Genomic DNA, 20,854 nt, shown 5'->3' on the forward strand with positions numbered 1-20,854 from the left:
AATTAATAAAATAAAATAAAAAAACAAAATAAAAATAAAATAAAATAAAATGAGCATTTACATATTTATTTGGTCAGAGAAAAAATAAATAAATAAAAATAAAAAACAAAATAAAATATAAAATAAAATAAAATAAAATGAGCATTTACATATTTATTTGGTCAGAGAAAAAATAAATAAATAAAAATAAAAAACAAAATAAAATATAAAATAAAATAAAATAAAATGAGCATTTACATATTTATTTGGTCAGAGAAAAAATAAAATAAAATAAAATAAAATAAAAAATAAACAATGATTATTTACATATTTATTTGCTCAGTGAATTAAAATTAAATAAAATTAAATAAAATTAATAAATTGAAATAAAACAAAACAAAAAAATAATAAAAACAAAATAAAATTAATGAAAAAAATAGAAATAAAATGATTATTCACATATTTATTGAGTCAGAGAAAACACTTGAAATATTTACTAATTAAATAAGTTCACAAATCAGATTATTTTACATCATTGTTTATATTGTATATGTAATATATATTAAACTATATTATTAAATTTTACAATTTTTATTGCAAAAGATCAAAAGTTTTTTTGAACTAGAGTACTGAATAAATAAATAAATAAATAAATAAATAAATAAATAATAAATAAATAATAAATAAATTAATTAATTAATTAATTAATATAACATTACTTATATGTTATTTTGAACTGTATTCATAAAGGTTTGCCAAATTCCTAAATGTTATTATTATTCCACATCATTGACTGATATGACCTTAGTAACACATGCATATGTAATGCAGAACAAATTAATTCTTTAAGCATTGAAATGTCATAACTGCATGCTCTTATGAACACACATCACACTCACTTAAGATGAAGACATGAAAGGCAAGCATTATTAATGAACTCTTCTGAATTATTCATAGAAGATGTAGAACATGTCAAATCAAAATCATGTAAGCTTTTCAATGCATTACAGATACAGGCAAATAAATGAAAATAAAATAAAATAAAATAAAATAAAATATTATTTTTCATAATTATTTGGTCTGATAAAATAAAATAAAATAAAAAATATGATTATTTACATATTTATTTGGTCAGATAAAACAATTATAAAATAAATAAAATAATATAATAATTATTTACATATTTATTTGGTCAGATAAACACTTAAAATAAAATGGATATTTACATGTTTTTTGGTCAAATAAAACACTTATAAATAAAACAACAAACAAACCCCATATTTATTTAGTTAGAGAAAACACTGAAATAAAATAAATAAAATAAAACGATTATTTGCATATTCATTGGTCAGAGAAAACCCTGAAATAAAATAAAATAAAATAAATAAATAAAATAAAATGATTTTTTACAAATTTATTTGGTCAGATAAAACACTTAAAATGAAATAAATAAATACAATTTAAATATTCTTTACATATTTATTTGGTAAGAAAAAAAACATTTAAAAATAAAATAAAATAAAATGATTACTTTAATGATTTAAATGATTTAATTAGTCAGAAAAAAACACTTAAATAAAATAAAATAAAAACTAAATAAAAAAAGAAAATAACAGACAAAACAAAATAAAATAAATAAAATTGACATATTTATTTGGTAAAAAACCCACTTAAAATAAAATAAAAACAAAATAGTTTAAATTAAGTGAAAAAATAAATACAATAAAATATGAAACAGGTTTTCCAATGCTCCTACTTAAAATAACCAGTATATATAATATTTTAAACATGATCTTAAATTGCATCGAGTTTTACATATATAGTAGCTATTTATGATTTAACATCCAATAAAATTACTTTGTTAGGCTATTCATGTATAATAAATGAACATTTAATAATAATAATAATAATAATAATAATAATAATAATCTAATAATAATAATAATAATAATAATAATAATAATAATAATAATAATATTAATAATAATAATAATAATAATAGGCGACGCAGTGGCGCAGTAGGTAGTGCTGTCGCCTCACAGCAAGAAGGTTGCTGTTTCGCGCCTCGGCTGGGTCAGTTGGCGTTTCTGTGTGGAGTTTGCATGTTCTCCCTGCGTTCGCGTGAGTTTCCTCCAGGTTGCTCCGGTTTCCCCGACAGTCCAAACACATGTGCTACCGGTGAATTGGGTAAACTAGTGTATGAGTGTGAATGAGTGTGCATGGATGTTTCCCAGAGATGGGTTGCAGCTGGAAGGGCATCCGCTGCGTAGAACATATGCTGGATAAGTTGGTGGTTCATTCCGCTATGGCAACCCCAGATTAATAAAGGGACTAAGCCAAAAAGAAAATGAATGTGATTGTTGAATGAAATAATAAGCATATTATTATTATTATTATTATTATTATTATTATTATTATTATTGTTTTTTGTTTTATTGTTGTTATTATTTTATTATTGTTATTTATTTATTTGGTATTGTTATTATTTTTGTTATTATTATTGTTATTATTATTATTTTATTATTATATTATTATATGATTATTATTATATGATTATTCTTATTATGAATATTATTATTATGAATATTATTATTATGAATATTATTATTATGAATATTATTATTATTATTATTATTGTTATTATTATTATTAATAATAATATTGTTGTTTGTGTTGTTTTATTATTATTATTAATATTATTTGGTATTAATATTATTATTAATACTATTATTATTAATTATTATTATTATTATGAATATTATTATTGTTGTTGTTTTGTTTCATATTATTATTGTTATTATTTGGTATATTATTATTATTATTATTATTATTATTATTGTTTGTTTATTATTATTTGGTATATTATTATTATTATTATTAATATTACTATTATCAGTTCATTTATCATATGTGAATAGCTGACAAAGTAATTTTATTGCATAATAATCACCGATTACAATGATAATAAAACAACAGGCTCATTAATCATGCAACAAATCAAACAAATGAACAACAATTGAACAAACACATTAACAATATGAATAATAATGTGAAACTGCACTAAAGTGTGTGTGGAGCTGTATAATGTATTGAGCATCAGACACACACTGATGGTCACTGAAGGCCAGTGTCAGACATGAGCGGCATCCCATGATGCTCTGCTGTGTGAGTGGTTTACAGTCAACACAAAGACAGATCCGCTACACAATCAGCTGCAATCATCATTAGTGACGTCAGAGCTGTAATTACACGTCAAACACAGCTGAACACACACACACACAACAAACCACACCACTGGATCATCAGAGCTCATTAACACAACGCAGAGGAAATGAATTTCCTGACACGCAAACCAGGAGCAGAAACGCACACACATACACCATGCAGAAACAGCATGTGCACACACACACCTTCGCCATGCAGAAACACCACAAACACACATACACATACACACCAACACACAACACCACACACACACACACACACACACGCACACACGCACACACACCTTCGCCATGCAGAAAACACCACACACACACTCCCCTTCACATAAAGAACACTATACATACACATACCTTCACCATACATAAAAACCACACACACACTTCACCATGCAAAAACGACACACACACACACACCATTATTCACAAATTATTTGGTCAGAAAAAATACTTAATAAAACAAAATAAAAATAATAACATAATATAAATATAAATAAAAATAAAATGATTTTTACATATTTATTTGGTCAGAGAAATAAAATAAAATAAAATAATAATAAATAAATAAAAATAAATAAAAATAAAATGATTATTTACATATTTATTTGGTCAGAGAAAATACTTAATAAAATAAAATAAAATAATAACATAATATAAATAAATAAAAAATAAAATGATTATTTACATATTTTTGGTCAGAGAAAATACTTAATAAAATAAATAAATAATAACATAAAATAAATATAAATAAAATGATTATTTACATATTTATTTGGTCAGAGAAAATACTTAATAAAATAAAATAATAACATAAATATATAAATAAAAAATAAAATGATTTTTTACATATTTATTTGGTCAGAGAAAATAAAATAAAATAAATTAATAAAATAAATAAAAATAAATAAAAAATAAAATGATTTTTTACATATTTATTTGGTCAGAGAAATAAAATAAAACAAAATTAAAATAAATTGATTTACATTTTTAATTGTTCAGAGTAATTAAAAAAATAAAATTTTAAAAATAAAAAATAATAATTAAATAAATAAATAAAATAATTATTTGCATATTTTATTTTGTCAGAGAAAACACTTAATAAAATAAAATGATTATTACATTAAAAATGTATAATTAGAAATAGACAAGGAGTAAATAAAAAATATATATATGTGTATATTTACACAATATGTATATTTATATAATATTTTATATAATAATAAAATGGGGGTTTTGCAGCTGGAAGGGCACCCGCTGCACAAAACCTATGCTGGTTAAGCTGGAAAGAAAATGAATAAATGAATGAATGGAATATATAAAATAATAAGCATTTTATTATTATTATTACTATTGTAATGTAATGTAATGTGTATTTATTTAGTGCATTTTATCGTGTATGGCCATACACCCAAGTGCTTCACAATCATGGTGAATCACCACCAGTGTGCAGCATCCACTTGGATGATGCGATGGCAGCCACAGAACAATGGTGCCCGGCTTCACCACACACCAGCTTAGGGGGAGTGGAGAGAGACACTGATAAAGCCAATTCAGTGGATGGGGATGTTTGGGAGGCCATGATGGTTAAGGTCCGAGCGGGAATTTGGCCAGGACACTGGGGCAACACCCCTACTTATTACCAGAACAAACAGTTGTTATTATTATTATTATTATTATTATTATTATTATTATTATTATTATTATTATTATTATTATTATTATTATTATTATTATTAGATGTCCATACTAGAATAAATAAATCAATAAATAAATAAATATATAATAAATCAACAAGTAAACTGATAAATATAGATATACATGGACATATATATACTATGATACATACATACAGAAATAAATAAATCAAATAAAACACTACTAGTATTACTACTACTCCATACAACAACATAAATGTGTTTAAATAAAACAAAAGCATACACAATGGTAATAAACTCATTTAAATATGTAAATATCCAGCACAATAAACACCCAGTGACTCCAGTAAATCTATAATATCTGTAAGCCAGAATATTAATATAGCTGCAGAAGGACTGAACGCAGCTAAACTCCAGATGCGTGTTCATATTTCAGCCTGAGAACTGAAACGCATGCTGTAAATCAGTGTATTCTGGAGTGTTTTGCTGCAGTGTGTGTTGTTTACTCACGCTGTCCTGCGTCAGATCGTTGATGTTGGTTGATATTGCTTGAAGCCAGTCTGTGCTTTCACCCGCAGTGCAAAATTGAAGAACGTGCGTGCAAACTCCATCTAAGGCAATGACTTCAAACTGTTCGATCTGGATCAACAGAAAAGCAATATCTATTATGAACGACTCTGAAAAGCACAACATGATCACAACACAGCAGCACAAATCACTTACAATCATCTGGATCCATCAAATACCTGATTTTTGACAACAGAATTATTATTATCACTATTGTTGTTGTTGTTGATTAAAAAACTACTTTTTAAAGCAACAACAATAAAATCCACCTTCATTATATTACTACTAAAATAGTATAGATGAAGTTAAAATAAATCATTTCACTATCATCATAAAAACTTAATGTATCAAACTGTATAATATTACAAATACACACTGTTGATAATCATAAAATAATTAATACATTTATTAAAGTAAACGCAATATTAATTTAGTTACCAATATTTTAATCAATATTTCTGGTCGTTTTTATGTATTATTGTTATTATTATTGTTATTATTATTATTATTACATTATTAATAATAATAATATGATTGTCTGCCACATCAATAATAATAATAATAATAATAATAATATAATAATAATAATAATAATAATAATAATAATAATATATATAATATATATATATATTATATATATATATCTATATATATATATATATATATATATATATATATATATATATATATATATATATTTAAGCAATGTTTAACAGAGCAAAGACATTTTTCCCACAGTATTTCCCATTACTTGATTCTTCTTTATAAAGTCTTATTTTTTAGTTGGGCTGAAATATAAAAAAAAATAATTGGCAAAAAGTAAAAAGGTCAATATTATTAGCTCTTTACGAATGGCTACAGAAACAAACCCCCGTTGCTTCGGTTTCTCCCACAGTCCACACTGTACATAATTAAAAGTTGAGTTAACTTAAAGTTTTAAAGCAACCGGCTGCAGAGAAATTTAGTGCAAAGTGCAGGGCGCAAACGCATTAAGGGCCTGTCAGAATCCACTTTTGCTAATATAAGGACCGAAAAATCCTCTTTGCACTGTGGCGCATGGTCAAACAGGGTGAGCTTATCTCTTAATGAGTTTTAGGTGTGTTTTGAGAATAAACCAATCAGAGTCTCATCTCCCATTCCCTTTAAGAGTCAGTTGCGTCGCGCCATAGTGCATTGCTATTTACATGACGGACTGTGTAAGTGTAAAAACTGAGCGCTTCACTAGAGAGAAAACGGTTAAACAGAGCATCTACAGCGCGAGAATGAGAGATGAGGGTCCTCATTATTTACTTTCACTTCACTCTCATGGATAGGGAAACGTGTTGTGCGCACAGACATCTATTAGCCTATACATAATTCATTTCGTTGTTAAGAGCAAAGATTTGTTTCAAAACTATTTCTAAATTCAGTTCTAATTTCCAGCAAACGAATAAATGAAACATTAATAATGAAGTGTGATTAAACTGAGTTATATCCTAATACACATGCTGTGCCCCATATGGTCTAAAACCTGACAGGTGGGCAAATCTAAGCTTGTTTTTAATAAAACAAATATAAATATGCATATAATAAATAATACTGCTATAATAATAATATTATACAAAAGCAAATTGTCATGAATAAACTGACAAAGCCCCCTGAGAAGGCATGAAAGTTTTGGTTTTTATGTTTATGTAGGCTAGAAAATAATAATTTCTGTAATATTTAATCCTTTATATTTATATCCTATATAGATCCTTAATGGGCGACGGCAGTGGCGCAGTAGGTAGTGCTGGTGTGCCTCACAGCAACAAGGTCACTGGTTCGAGCCTCGGCTGGGTCAGTTGGCGTTTCTGTGTGGAGTTTGCATGTTCTCCCTGCGTTTGCGTGGGTTTCCTCAGGGTGTTCCGGTTTCCCCCACAGTCCAAAGACATGTGGTACTGGTGAATTGGGTAAGCCAAATTGTCCGTAGTGTATGAGTGTGAATGAGTGTGTGTGGTTGTTTCCCATAGACGGGTTGCAGCTGGAAGGGCATCCGCTGCGTAAAACGTGCTGGATAAGTTGGCAGTTCATTCCGCTGTGGTGACCCCAGATTAATAAAGGGACTAAGCCAAAAAGAAAATGAATGAATGAATGAAAATATCTTAATATATCCTATATATCCTTAATCCTTTAATTATTCTCATTGTAAAGATATTGCGTATTGCTCTACATCTTGTGTGTATTAAGCAGTGTGTAAGTGAAGCACATAACTAACGCGCCTCAGCGCTGACAATAGACCGGCTTTGTTCTGGTCTATTGAACAGTCTATTAAAGTTTCTCAAAATAGCAACGTGCCAGCAATGCGCCTCAAATCGCCTCCTTTTTAGATCAGAACGCCTATGGGCGCACATATGGGCGCAAATGCATTTGCTATTTAAACAGCGTGCTGCGAAACGTCAAAACGACTCTTGCACCAAGCTGAAACTAACAAACAACAATTGCATCGCGCCTTGTGTCACATTGCGCCGGGTGTATGATAGGGCCCTTAGAGTTTATTAAGCTTAGTGGTTAAAATTGTGCCAAATTATTTTTTTTAAGTTGACTGAAAAGCTGTTTAAAGTATACTATAGTTTGGCACGACTTCAACCACTGAAGCTTAATAACTTAAAATGTCTTTGCAACTGGTTGCTTTAAAATGTTAAGTGAACTCAACTTTTGAAGAAATGAAGATGAAATCAAACTTCTATAGACTCCTCAATTGATATTTGCACTTTAATTCAACAAATAGTTCCAAACATGCAGTTAAATCGCTTTTTATGAGTAAATTCAACTCTAAGCTCAAAAACACGTCCACCTAACTTACATTTTTAAACTGAGTTAACAATTTAACTGGATAAACTAAACTGGCTGTATCGTATGTGTGTGAGAATGAGTGTGTATGGGTGTTTCCCAGTACTGGGTTGCAGCATATGCTGGAATAGTTGGCGGTTCATTCCACTGTGGTGACCTCTGATAAATAAGGCACTAGGCTGAAGGAAAATGAATGATGATCTATGCCATTAAAACTATACAATCTTGCAATACATCAATCAGTCAGTCTGTCAGTCTCTCCATATAGACGGCCACAAAGCAGACTACACAAATCTCCCAGTGACATCAAATGTCTGAACTCAAGCTGGCTGTCACGTCACTCATTTCCATTTGTTTTAAATGTGTAAAGCCATCAATATATATTTGAGGGATGAATCGCATCTGTTGAAGAGCAGCTTGTCAAGTGCACTTCACCATCAATAGTACATCATGTGCTCTTTAAACATTTCATTTCAGCGCTTGTGATTCGCAGATAAATCATACTTTGATTCACTGGACCGAATGTTTAATGACGGCTGTTGGTTCAGTTCAACAAAGCCACCGTCTCCATCAAAACACCAGACTTTACATACAGTTTAAGTCAGAATTATTCACACTCCTGTGATTTTTTTTTTCTTTCTAAATATTTCTCAAATTAAGTTAATCAGAGCAAGGAATCTTTCACAGTATTACCTATTATATTTTTTCTTCTGGAGAAAGTCTAGTTTGTTTTATTTCATTTCTTTCATTTTTATTTTATTTCTACAATAAAAGCAGTTTTTACTTATTTTAGAAACCACTTTAAGTGTGTACTCACATTAGGCGCAGTTGCCTTGAACCGTGCCGAAGCTCGATTGTCCCCCCTCTCCCTCGACGGCCTGCACTCACACTGTTTCCGAGTGGGAGCACGCTTACATCATCGATAATGCGACTGTTCAGTTTAACAGAAGAGAAGCTGTTACGCTCAAGGAATTTTGCACGCGTGTCTCTCTCTTTTGCTCTCTCTCTTTCGGTTTTACAGTTCAACCCCCTTCGAATTGTTATTGGCTGCAGGATCAGTCAATCATTATCTTCGGTGACGTGGAGGCTTCTGCCGCCAATCTGAGTGGTCGCCAGGTTTTTAAAAAGTGGGACAGAGGCTTTTTGCGTTCCTGTTTTGTTCTTTGTTTTAATCTGCCTCCCGTTATTTATTGTTTTTTTGGTGCTTAATATTGCTTTGCCAAAGTTGTTATTGCCATCTTGTTTATTTTCATTAATTTCCTCTTTATTCTTCATTTGAGATTATTTGCTGATATTCTTGTTTTCTCCAGGGGGATTTGGAGAGGTAGATGTCACCACGTACATCCTTACATCACCTAGTGAAACTTTTGTTTTTAGTTAGGTAAAAGGTGTATAGACACGCCAGGTTTAGAGTGAGCGCTGGCTTTGTATTTTTCTGTTTGGTTAAGTTTAGAGTAGGTTAGTTAGGGTGTGTAAACGTCAACTCAGGCTCATTCTGAAAACGTAGTCCCGAGGACGTTTCTGGAGACTGCGAAATATGTCCCGGGAGACACGTATTTTTGCAGTTTTTGGTTTTCGCAAATCCACGAGAGGCCGCTGTGTGTGCCTTTTTGGCTTCTCAGACGTCTCCCGCGAGTGTCGTTAGCGCCCGTGCTGTTCTCGTGTGAACCCACCAGAGGCCGCTGTCGAATGAACGTCTATCTGTCCGACTGGCTGAATGATTGACTGGGCGACCCACCCTCCTCCTTCACTGAACCCAACCAATTTTACCGATTGACCCGAAGAAAAGCCCTCCACCAATTATTTTTTTAACCACGTTTTCAGATTTTACCACATTCTCACCCTGTTATGAACTCCTTCGCTTTATTTCTTAGATTTTGATTTAGTCTTACCTGATTTCTGGAACCGCTCTTCCCCACACCCGAACCCGGTCATCGGCGTCGTGGTCAGCTCCTCCCTGCGTTTCGAGTCCGCCGACGAACAGGATGAGCTAACCGGACAAACTGGTTGCAGTGGGAAAGCCTTCCACACGAAGGTAAGCAGTCAGCCGGCGAGCGCTAAAATGAAACGGCGTCATACCGCCCCGCAACGTCCGCTTAAAAAATGAAATGCAGCCATACGTGCCTCCGGCTACATAATTCGCGGACTCCAGAAACGTCCTCGGGACTACGTTTTCAGAATGAGCCTGGGTTGGTAATTGTTGAAAACTTGCTGTCGATTATTTTGTTTTTAGTCAGGTAAAAGGATTATACTGCGGTAGTTTGATTTTCTGGTTTTGTTATTTTCTTTCATTTCAGTGCCACTTTCGTCCTCTTCTTCTGCAGGGTTTATTGTTTTTTTTATTATTATTATTTTGCTATTCATTCATTCATTTCTTGTCAGCTTAGTCTCTTTATTAATCCGGGGACTCCACAGCGGAATGAACCGCCAACTTATCCAGCACGTTTTTACACAGCGGATGCCCTTCCAGCTGCAACCCATCTCAGGGAAATATTTTGTTATTATAAATTGTATATAATTTACCTTTTGTGTTATTTGTTGTTATCTATATTCTTCTTCTTCTTCATTACTATTTTCTGTTTATCTTTGATTTTTGTACAATAAATTATTCTCTTTTTGGCCGTATTTTGCTTGATGCTTGGTTCTTCTCCCATATTACACAAACTGTCACAATATAAATGTTATTCACTTCAGTCCCTAGTCTAACATCATGAAGTCGTAACAGAAGCGCTCTCGCTCAGCACAGTGGACATTGCTTTATATCGTTTGTATTATTTTTAGTCATTTGGGATGAAGTGAGACACAGTCTAATATTTGCAGAACAGAACTTTTAATGCTTATAAATGATCATAAAAGTCTTCTTCGTGCTGCAGGTATAGGAGGTTTGCTGAAGGCGCAGCTGATGTTTGCATCTTTGATTAACTATGACAGTTCGCGTTCATTGAAAAGTAGGAACAATTAATAAATCCATATGAATCAGTCCTACCTTTTTAAGACTTTTTAAAGATCTTCTCAGAATATTTAAAGACCTCGTCGCCACTTCAAGTTCTAATCAGTATCAAAGCTTTAACTTAATAAACAGTTGTAGTTAAATAGATCAACAGAGCACAGCTGTGCAACAGAACTCAGATAAGATCGGAAGAAACAAGCTTGAAATAATAAATCATGTGTGTTTTTTTTAGCGACAGGCTTCAGCCACTGTCTAAACTCGTCCTTCTCCAACCAGGAGTACGCAAACTTATATTTTCCCATCTGTTTTGCTCTATGGTTTCGCTACATGGAGAGCGTCACATCACCTTGCCACGTTTGTCGCAAATTACATGACATCACCTACATCACCCAGACAGAGGAGCTTGACAGTAAATAATATTAGACTAGATATTTTTCAAGACACTTCTATACAGCTTAAAGTGACATTTAAAGGCTTAACTAGGTTAATTAGGTTAACTAGGCAGGTTAGGGTAATTAGGCAAGTTATTGTATAATGATGGTTTGTTCTGTAGACTATCAGAAAAAAAATTTGCTTAAAGGGGCTAATACTATTGACCTTAAAATGAGTTTAAAAAATTAAAAACTGCTTTAATTCTAGCCGAAATAAAGCAAATAAGACTTTCTCCAGAAGAAAAAATATTATCAGACATACTGTGAAAATTTCCTGCTCTGTTAAACATCATTTAGGAAATATTTTAAAAAAGAATTTAAAGGGGGCGAATAATTCTGACTTCAACCGTATATGACCTTTATTCATTGAGAAATGTACATTTTCAAAATAGGGTGAACCATTTATGCTGAGCACTGTATATGAACTTTCAGATCCTCCACTAAACACTGAACGATGCCAGACTTCAAGACTCCATTACTCCCAAAACACAGAATACATCTTCAGCAGCTTCACACTCTCCAACTTTTCCAATAAAGTAGTTCAATAAATGGCATGATTTCAATTAATGCCAGCCATGTGTGAGACGCGTGGCCTTTCGAGGACAGAAATTGCCTGAAGAATGTAATGTTCTGCTCGAACTAGCAGGCGACGGACAGAACACAATCACAAATCTATTAGTGTGAGAGAGACACGTCTTCAGTGGCGTTCACATGGAGAGATATGACTTTACGGCAAGCTGAGTGAACATTCAGTGCACTAGTTTATTATTCAATTAATTTCAATTCACCTTTATTTGTATAGCGCTTATACAATGTAGATTGTGTCAAACCAGCTTCACATAAAAGGTCACAGTAAATAGGAACAGTGTAGTTCAGTTGTAGTGTTTAAGTTCAGTTCAGTTGAGCTCAGTTCAGTGTGGTTTAATAATCACTACTGAGAGTCCAAACACTGAAGAGCAAATCCCAACGATGCGCAGCTCTATAGATCCTGAACCATGCAAGCTATGGCCACAGCGGAGAGGAAAAAAAACCTTCACTATTCACTATTATCATGCTAATGATATCTAGTCTATTCAAGATTCTCCTGGATTTTGTATAAGTGTGGTGGTTTTTGTATCTGATTTTATATAACACATTAACATATTTATACACATAGCTAGGCATCTATATAATCTTTATTGGTGCTGTCAAATGAATTATCGCGTTCAAAAAAGTTTGTACACATGGATGTATTGGTAAAGGTTTATTACATGCCACATTTTCTTGAACTTCCTTCCATTTATGAGCAAAACTTTTAAAAGTCTATAAAAGTTGTTCAGCATTTCTTATATTGATCGATTTTAAACTATTATAAACAACATAAAACAGGAAGATTTTGATATTTTGATTGCGATTCCTATGTAGAAGAATCATTTCCTGCCCCTCCATCTCGCCATGCATCATCAATGACGTCATGTGAAAACAACCGTTACTATAAATTCTTAGATTATACTATATGTGTCATTGTATTTACATTTACATTTACATTTAGTCATTTAGCAGACGCTTTTATCCAAAGCGACTTACAAATGAGGACAAGGAAGCAATTTACACAACTATAAGAGCAGCAGTGAACAAGTGCTATAGACAAGTTTCAGGTGTGTAAAGTCTAAGAAGCAAAGCATTAGTAATGTTTTTTTTTTTTTTGAGAGAGAGAGAGAGAGAGAGAGAGAGAGATAGAGGGAGAGAGAGAGAGAGAGAGAGGAGAGAGAGAGAGAGAGAGGGAGAGAGAGAGAGGAGAGAGAGAGAGAGAGTACAGTTAGTGGTATAGCCAGAGAGACAGTGCAGATTAGGAAGGAAGTGGAGACTAAACAGTTGCGTTTTTAGTCGTTTCTTGAAGACAGCAGTGACTCTGCTGTTCTGATGTAGTTAGGGAGCTCATTCCACCAACTGGGCAAATTGAATGTGAGAGTTCGGGAGGAAGTGATTTCTTCCCTCTTTGGGATGGAACAACGAGGCGACGTTCATTCACAGAATGCAAGTTTCTGGAGGGCACATATCTGCAGAAGTGAGGAGCGATACGAAGGAGCCAAGCAAGAGGTCACTTTGTAAGCAAACATCGAGCTTTGAATTTGATGCGAGCAGCAACTGGCAGCCAGTACAAACGGGTGAGTAGCGGAGTGACATGTGCTCTTTTGGGTTCATCAAAGACCACTCGTGCTGCTGCGTTCTGAAGCAGCTGAAGAGGATTGATAGAACTAGCTGGTAGCCCAGTTTGGAGAGAACAAGAGCTTGAACAATGAGTTGAGCTGTGTGTTTCAGATAGGAAGGGTCGGACCTCTCTGATGTTGTAGAGTGCGAATCTGCAAGATCGAGCAGTTCTAGAAATGTGGTCAGAGAAGTTCAGTTGGTCATCAATCGTTACTCCAAGGCTTTTTACCATTTTGGATGCAGTGATGGTTGCTCCGTCCATCTGGATTGAAAAGTTATGGTGTAGAGTCGGGTTGGCAGAAACTTCAAGCATTTCCGTTTTCGTGATGTTAAGCTGGAGATGATGATCTTCATCCAGAGTGAAATTGTCTGACAGGCAGGCTGAAATGCGAGCTGGAACCGAGGGATCGTCAGGGTGAAAAGAGAGGTATAGCTGGGTGTCATCAGCATAGCAGTGGTAGGAAAAACCATGTTTCTGGATGACTGTTGTATTTATTGTAATGTCTTTTTAAATTCTTCTTTTTGTATTAATATCATATGTTATGGTCCTAAAGTCTGAGAGTAATGCAATTTCGATTCTCTGTATGACCTGTACTTGTGGTTAAATTGACAATAAAGCTGACTTTTTTACTCGACTTTGAAGGACATGTTGTGAATTTCTCTAGTCTGGCTCACGGCACCAAACTGTTGTGAAATTCTAACAAGAGCCCCAAAAACCAGGGAGAACTTTCGGTAGTCCTCAAAGCAGAATCCTTTAATAAGAAGAACTCAGCGTGGTTGTGGCGTCATCGAAAGAAAACTCTCAACTGTACAGCGAGCACGGGGTTTTTATAAATTTTATAGACAGTGATTCATGTAGGTGGGGACAGTCTAAAACAAAGCATGCAAATGAAGTGTTGTCGGCAGGGTCGTGTAAGTCTGAGAAACCTGCCCAGCTACTGACCACATAAGTTAATCAACAAAAGGGGTTTCTTTGACCTGAAAGTTTCAGCCGAAGACAAAGGCAGAAAACAGTGTGCAAATGATGTTCTGGAGACAAAAACCGTCTGACCAGTTGAACAAAAAGAGAAAACAATAGACAGCCGTGCTGTAAAACTGAAAATTTGCATTACTTTGGAGACAGTCAGGGCTCAGGAAACCAAGACATTTTAAGGTCTGTCACACTCTAAAAACAACGTTTCAGTTATATATAGATAATATAAATGTATATTCCCACAGACAGACTTCATATTAAAGGGGACCTATTCTGTAAAAATCACTTTTATAAGGGGTTTAACACACTCAACTGTGTGTATATAGCCATATTCACTGTGAATATGTGTATTATAACCATAAACATATTATATAACTATAAACAATTTAAGCATAATCATTTTTATTCTCCGCGTATAAGTGGACGCAGCCATTTGAATGTTTTTGGCCTGAGACTTCTAGTTTCATTCACTTCCATTCATTTTTAGATGTTTTAAACAGCTCGTTCTGCTGCTCGATGTTACAAACTGATATTTTCTTATTGTATTATTCTGCTTTATCTGTATAATTATGAACACACTAGTTTGTAGAGCAACAGTTTGACAATTCTGTTTTCCTGCCGTTTATTATTCCTAGTCATTTCTCCCATAGGCAACTAAATCAGAAGTACTAAAACAATCGCACTTCCGCATTGAAGAATAAAGTCAATATACCATACATAACCATATAACCATAAACATATTCACTGTGTGAATATAACCAGCTTCTATTGGTCGAAATGATTTTTTTAAATTTATAACAGACTTGATAAAACAGTCTGCAGAAAGACTTTAATTGACATTCTCCCTTTGTACGTGCCATCAGAGGGGGAAAGCCTCACCCATTAGTGACCATCTCTCCCTCATTAGCATAGGACGTTAGTCTTGTTTTTGAATCTGCCACTATGCTGGCACACAGGGATTTGTAGCTCCGCCCTCTTTTGAAAAGGAGCACAATCTTTTAAATTTAAAGCGACAGTCACCAAAACAGCACAATTAGGAGCAAAGCCTACAAGGGTCAGTTTCAGAGAGTTATAAAACAGACCCCCAAGTTAAATTTTTTTTGTGATCCTGCATAATTCTTAATTAAATGCAAAATAAGTGCAAAAATGTAAATAATCTCATAAAACATCCAATTCCAAACCATATAATTAATTAATTTCAGTGTGCAATTAATTGTTTTAAATGACTTATAGATATTACATATGCAGTGCACTGATGTATTTCAGTGGTCTCTCAAAAAATGAGGTCTAACCTGTGCCCTCACTATCTAAACATTACATGAGAGTGGGGGGGAAAATTGTTTTGCAGCCTGCGCAGTGAGCAGACATGGACGAAGCATCACATGTAAATCATTTGCGCTTGAAGTCAATGCAAAGATGTATTAGACATCCTGTGGCTATATTATATGTATGAATATATATATATATATATAGCTATAAAAATGACTGATTTTGTGGTGGTATTTTCTATATTATTTTGCCAAAAAAAAAATTATTAAATTAATATATATATACTTAGGTACAGGTACAGCCGCGGGAATGCATACAGCCGAGAGGAAAAGAGTCACGCCAGCAGCCGAAGAGGAAAAGTCACGAAAGTGAAACGGGCCACAGTGAGAGAGAGAGAGAAATGGAGCACTTTCATTCCCTCAATCGCAGAGAAATAGGGGCTTCTGCTGTAAGTGCCAGTGAAAGACTTTCCAGAAAACACACACAGTGACATTTTTAAGTAGGCACCTGTAGTGTTGTAATACATGCGCTCGCCTCCCTCACGACAGAGCGCATATGAGATAAATGACGTCAGTACATAATAACCGGTTATGATTATTACTGAAACCGATACCAAATTGCCCGCGTCTGCATCGCGGTGCACAGAAGAAACTAATAATTTGACACCCCTAATATATATATATATATATATATATATATATATATATAAGACACACACACACACACGCACACACACACATTTTATTTTAATAAGAAAGTTGTCCACAAATTGCTGGGAATTACCACCACAATAAATAAATAAAGAAAAATCACCAAAAAATTATATATATAATATTCATGAAAAAACTAGGGTGTCTGATAAATTATTCTGGGGGATTTTGAGCTCAAACTTCACTACACACTCTAGGGACATCAGAAATTATTTTAGATCATGTAAAAGGGGAATATATGTTCCTTTAATTAGCATTTCAAATTAAAATTGTTAGACAAAATTATCGTAAATAAGTATTATTATGCAAATTGTAATTTGTATTAAACGTGGCCCGTTTGAACTTGATTACCCCTGAGCATAAGGATGACCAAACAGCTTGCGATTGCAAAGAAAAAAGGAAAGTGACAAGAGTTTGCAAAAAAAAAAACATTTTGGGTGTAACAGGGCCAATCAGAGTTCACCGTCTCACAGGAGACTGCCACAAAAAGAGCTGTGAAATCTGCAAGAGTCTTACTGTTGTGAGAACGATGAAGCGCTGTGGGAATTGTACTGAGATTTGAAATCCCATTTAAAACTTTCAGTATTCAAATGAGGAAATCCTTCGGCTGAAAACCCTTCAGGAAAAATGAAATATCATAATTAGGTGCTAAAGGGTGAGTTCAGCCCAAAATGAAAATCCTGTCATAAGAAATTTGTTCATCTTTGAGACGCAAATAAAGATCTAGCGTTTTACGTAATGATTATTTAACCGATCCAATAAAATATCTTAGCATAATAATATTCAAATGCTTCGTTGTATGCCCACATCAGTTTTGTAACATATAATGGAGTGCAATGCAATGATAACTGAGTGATTATCAAATGACGATGGTTTAAAAGATTTCTGATATTTTAGAGGATTGAGAAGACCACTCCACCGCTGAAGAACAGAGATAGTAAAGCTTCTGGAAATAAATATTTTCCTCAAAGTCTAATGATCATATTTGATACCAGTGTTTATATATATATATATATATAATTAAATAAACTGAAATTGCTTCAGTCAGTTTTTATCTTAAAATAATAGTTAATTTACAGAAAAGAGCTCACTGAAGGTAGACATTAGTACAATTATTCTAAAAGCAGGGTTGGGGTTAGCTATCTACAAGTAGATCAGCTACTAGCTTAGTTATATTTTCTTAAGTTTGACAGTAGTTCAGACACTTAGGATAAAGTGATAAAGTATAGCTTTTCCATTAGCAAGCAAGTAGTGAGTGACAACAAGTACTGTGCATTTAGTGAATCCGCAATGAAGCAGCACAGCGTCATCTTACAAGATAACATACTACAACAGTTTATTACAGCCATCTACTGCTAAATCTATTGCCATCACACATCTCATGCTTATTTGTTTGTTTACTCACTGGTTTGTTTGTGTGTTCATTAGTTCGTTCATTCGGTTATTTATTTATATTTATTTAGTAACTGAATTCATACAGTGTTCTAAAAGTTTCCAATTAACCTTTTGTGGGAGAGCTCCAAAAATGACATATTGATGTCATTTGACTACCTTGATGTTAAAATGACATCAAATTGACATCTCACATTGGCATCAAAAACACATCAAAAATTGATCTTCCAATAATAACTCAATAAAAATATTACCAACATGGATCCAGCAAAGCTTCTGGAAAGAAATATTTTCCTCAAAGTCTAATGATCATAGTTTATACCACTGTTGTTTGTATATATATTTATATTGATAATAAAATAAACAGAAATTGCTGCAGTGTTCATCTTAAAATAACAAGTTAATTTGTCAATTTGCTGATAAGATCTCACTGAAGGTAGACGTTAGTACAATTATTCTAAAAGTAGGGTTGGTGTTAGCTATCTTCAAGTAGATCAGCTACTAGCTTAGTTATATTTTCTTAAGTTTGACAGTGCCTCAGACATTTACAATAAAGTGATTAAGTGTAGCTTTTCCAATAGATAACATACTACAACAGTTTATTTCAGCTATCTATTGCTAAATCTATAGACATCTCAATTGATCCTCCAAAAATAAACCTTAATACAAATCTTACTAACATGGATCCATCGTTCATTCTGTCTTTCATTTATTTATGTCATTTTGAATAATTCAATCCATAAAGTGTTCAAACAGTTGGCAATGAACGTGTTGTGTCAGGGCTTCAATACCAAATTAAAGTCTTTTTTTTTGTTGTTGTTGTTAAGAAAATGCTACGGTGTGCTTATTATTATTATTATTATTATTTTGTTATTGCGATGCTACATTTGTTGCACTTTTGTACTTTTGAAATTAACATTTATTCACATTTCATAATACGCCTTCGTAAAAGTAAAAGTAACTTGAAGTGTAGCTAGTTTAAAGGTGTAGTATTTAAGGTTGACAATCAGTGGTTGAACTAGGTATTGCATTCCTGGATCAAAAGGAATGGCAGGGTTGCCAGATTAAAAGCACAGGTTGCCAGATTGAGGAGCAACAGGAGCATGTCTGACGATCGAGCCTAAAGGCTGATAAAATAGTGTTCTATATAAAAGCAACGGCACATGACAGAAGGGATACTCTCCATATTAAAAGGAGTTTTTGTTCTAACCAACACCTCGAATTGATATATTAGTAACAGCTTCTATTTCTTGCAGCTTAGCGATAGAGAACTGATCACCTCAGGTACACCCCTCATGTGCTGTATTCAGTGTTAAATGCTAATAATGGGAGTTTGAAAGCTATTTTACATGACATTTGTTGCCATACTACTGAAATCAGCAGCAGATAGTTCACCTCAGATCTGGAAAACAATAAATAAATAAAAAACATTTGAAATTGAACTTCAGAACTGTGACTGTGCAAACCAACACATATCAGTAATTCAGCATCTACATTTAATAATGAGCTTTAATATTTATTAATTAGGTTATAAACCTTACCATTTCGCCGGAGTGCAGTGAGTGCACTATTCTGTGCTTCTGAATGGCTGTATTTACATTTCTGTCGTGTTTCGTCTGGTGCAAACAGCCAATTTGCGTATCACTTGCGTATCTCGTCTCGTCTTGGGGTTACAATGTAACCTGCACACCTAATGTTTACATTTGTAATATTTATATTATTTGCTAATTGATAACCTCATGTGAAACTCTGAATCTGCGTCTCATTTTGGAGTCTGCTAATGTCCACCAGAGATCACATTTTAGTCACGGACGCACACTTTGAGAGCCCTCCTGACTAAATGAATGAAATGCGCTGTTTTCCACCACCTGGCAACCCGGGTGCTGAAATATAATTGGATAATTAATGAACTGGCATTGGGCGGGTTAAATGACCTAAGCACTGACAGACGTTTCGGCACGTAACCTACATTTTCAAAGCAGAATATCTGACTTCAGCATTGTATTTCAAATACACAAGAATGTTCACTTAGCATGATTCTGAAATATCTGCAAACATATTATGGTATGTTTATTGTTTAGAGGAGTCAAACACTTACATACAGCACTGTTAAGTTTGTTAGTACTACTAATAATTACCAAACAGCTGAGTTTGATCCAGGTTGAAGCTAAACTCTGCAGAAAAATGGATCTCACAGGCCCCTTTGAGAACCCCTGCTTTACAGGGTTAAAATCCAAGTGTCTGAATGTGAATACATATTTAGATTATGCATCCCAGCTATTAAGGATGAGAAATGAATCTCTGCTTTCCACCTGCTGCAATCACAACCTTTGAGTTTCCAAGAGGATATTTATAGATTTCACTTCTCCATCTGACAATCCTGCAAAATCACTCCTATTTCAATGGCAGATCCCACATAAAAGAAGAAAAAAAACATAGTATACTACAGGATTTACAGTAAATTACCAAAAAAAATGGTAGTTAAATACAGTAAATTGTTGTCTACTATTGTATGTTAATGTATTTACTGCATCGTACTGCAACATACTATAGTATTAACAAGTGAACTAATAGATACTAGCAATGATAGGCTATGTTACTTCATTAAAGGTTGTTAATTTCTAGTTTTAAGAATATCTATTAGCTAGAGTTCTCTAAAACAGAACATTTAGAAGAAATAAACCTGATTTAAACATTCAAGATTGC

At 33.2% G+C, this 20,854-nt stretch overlaps 1 protein-coding gene across 1 annotated transcript in view; it reads right to left on the reverse strand.

Moving 5' to 3' along the window:
• Positions 1-20,854, reverse strand: part of sntg2 (syntrophin, gamma 2) — a 159,121-nt gene that overhangs the window by 57,573 nt on the left and 80,694 nt on the right. The window contains exons 10-11 of the mRNA XM_056477691.1: positions 10,705-10,714; positions 5,366-5,485 (exon numbers count right to left, since the gene is read on the reverse strand). Coding sequence (XP_056333666.1) covers positions 5,366-5,485; positions 10,705-10,714 — 130 coding nt within the window. The remainder of the gene's footprint in view (positions 1-5,365; positions 5,486-10,704; positions 10,715-20,854) is intronic.

The sequence above is a fragment of the Danio aesculapii genome, chromosome 17, assembly GCF_903798145.1.
Source record: "Danio aesculapii chromosome 17, fDanAes4.1, whole genome shotgun sequence".
NCBI lineage: Eukaryota > Metazoa > Chordata > Actinopteri > Cypriniformes > Danionidae > Danio > Danio aesculapii.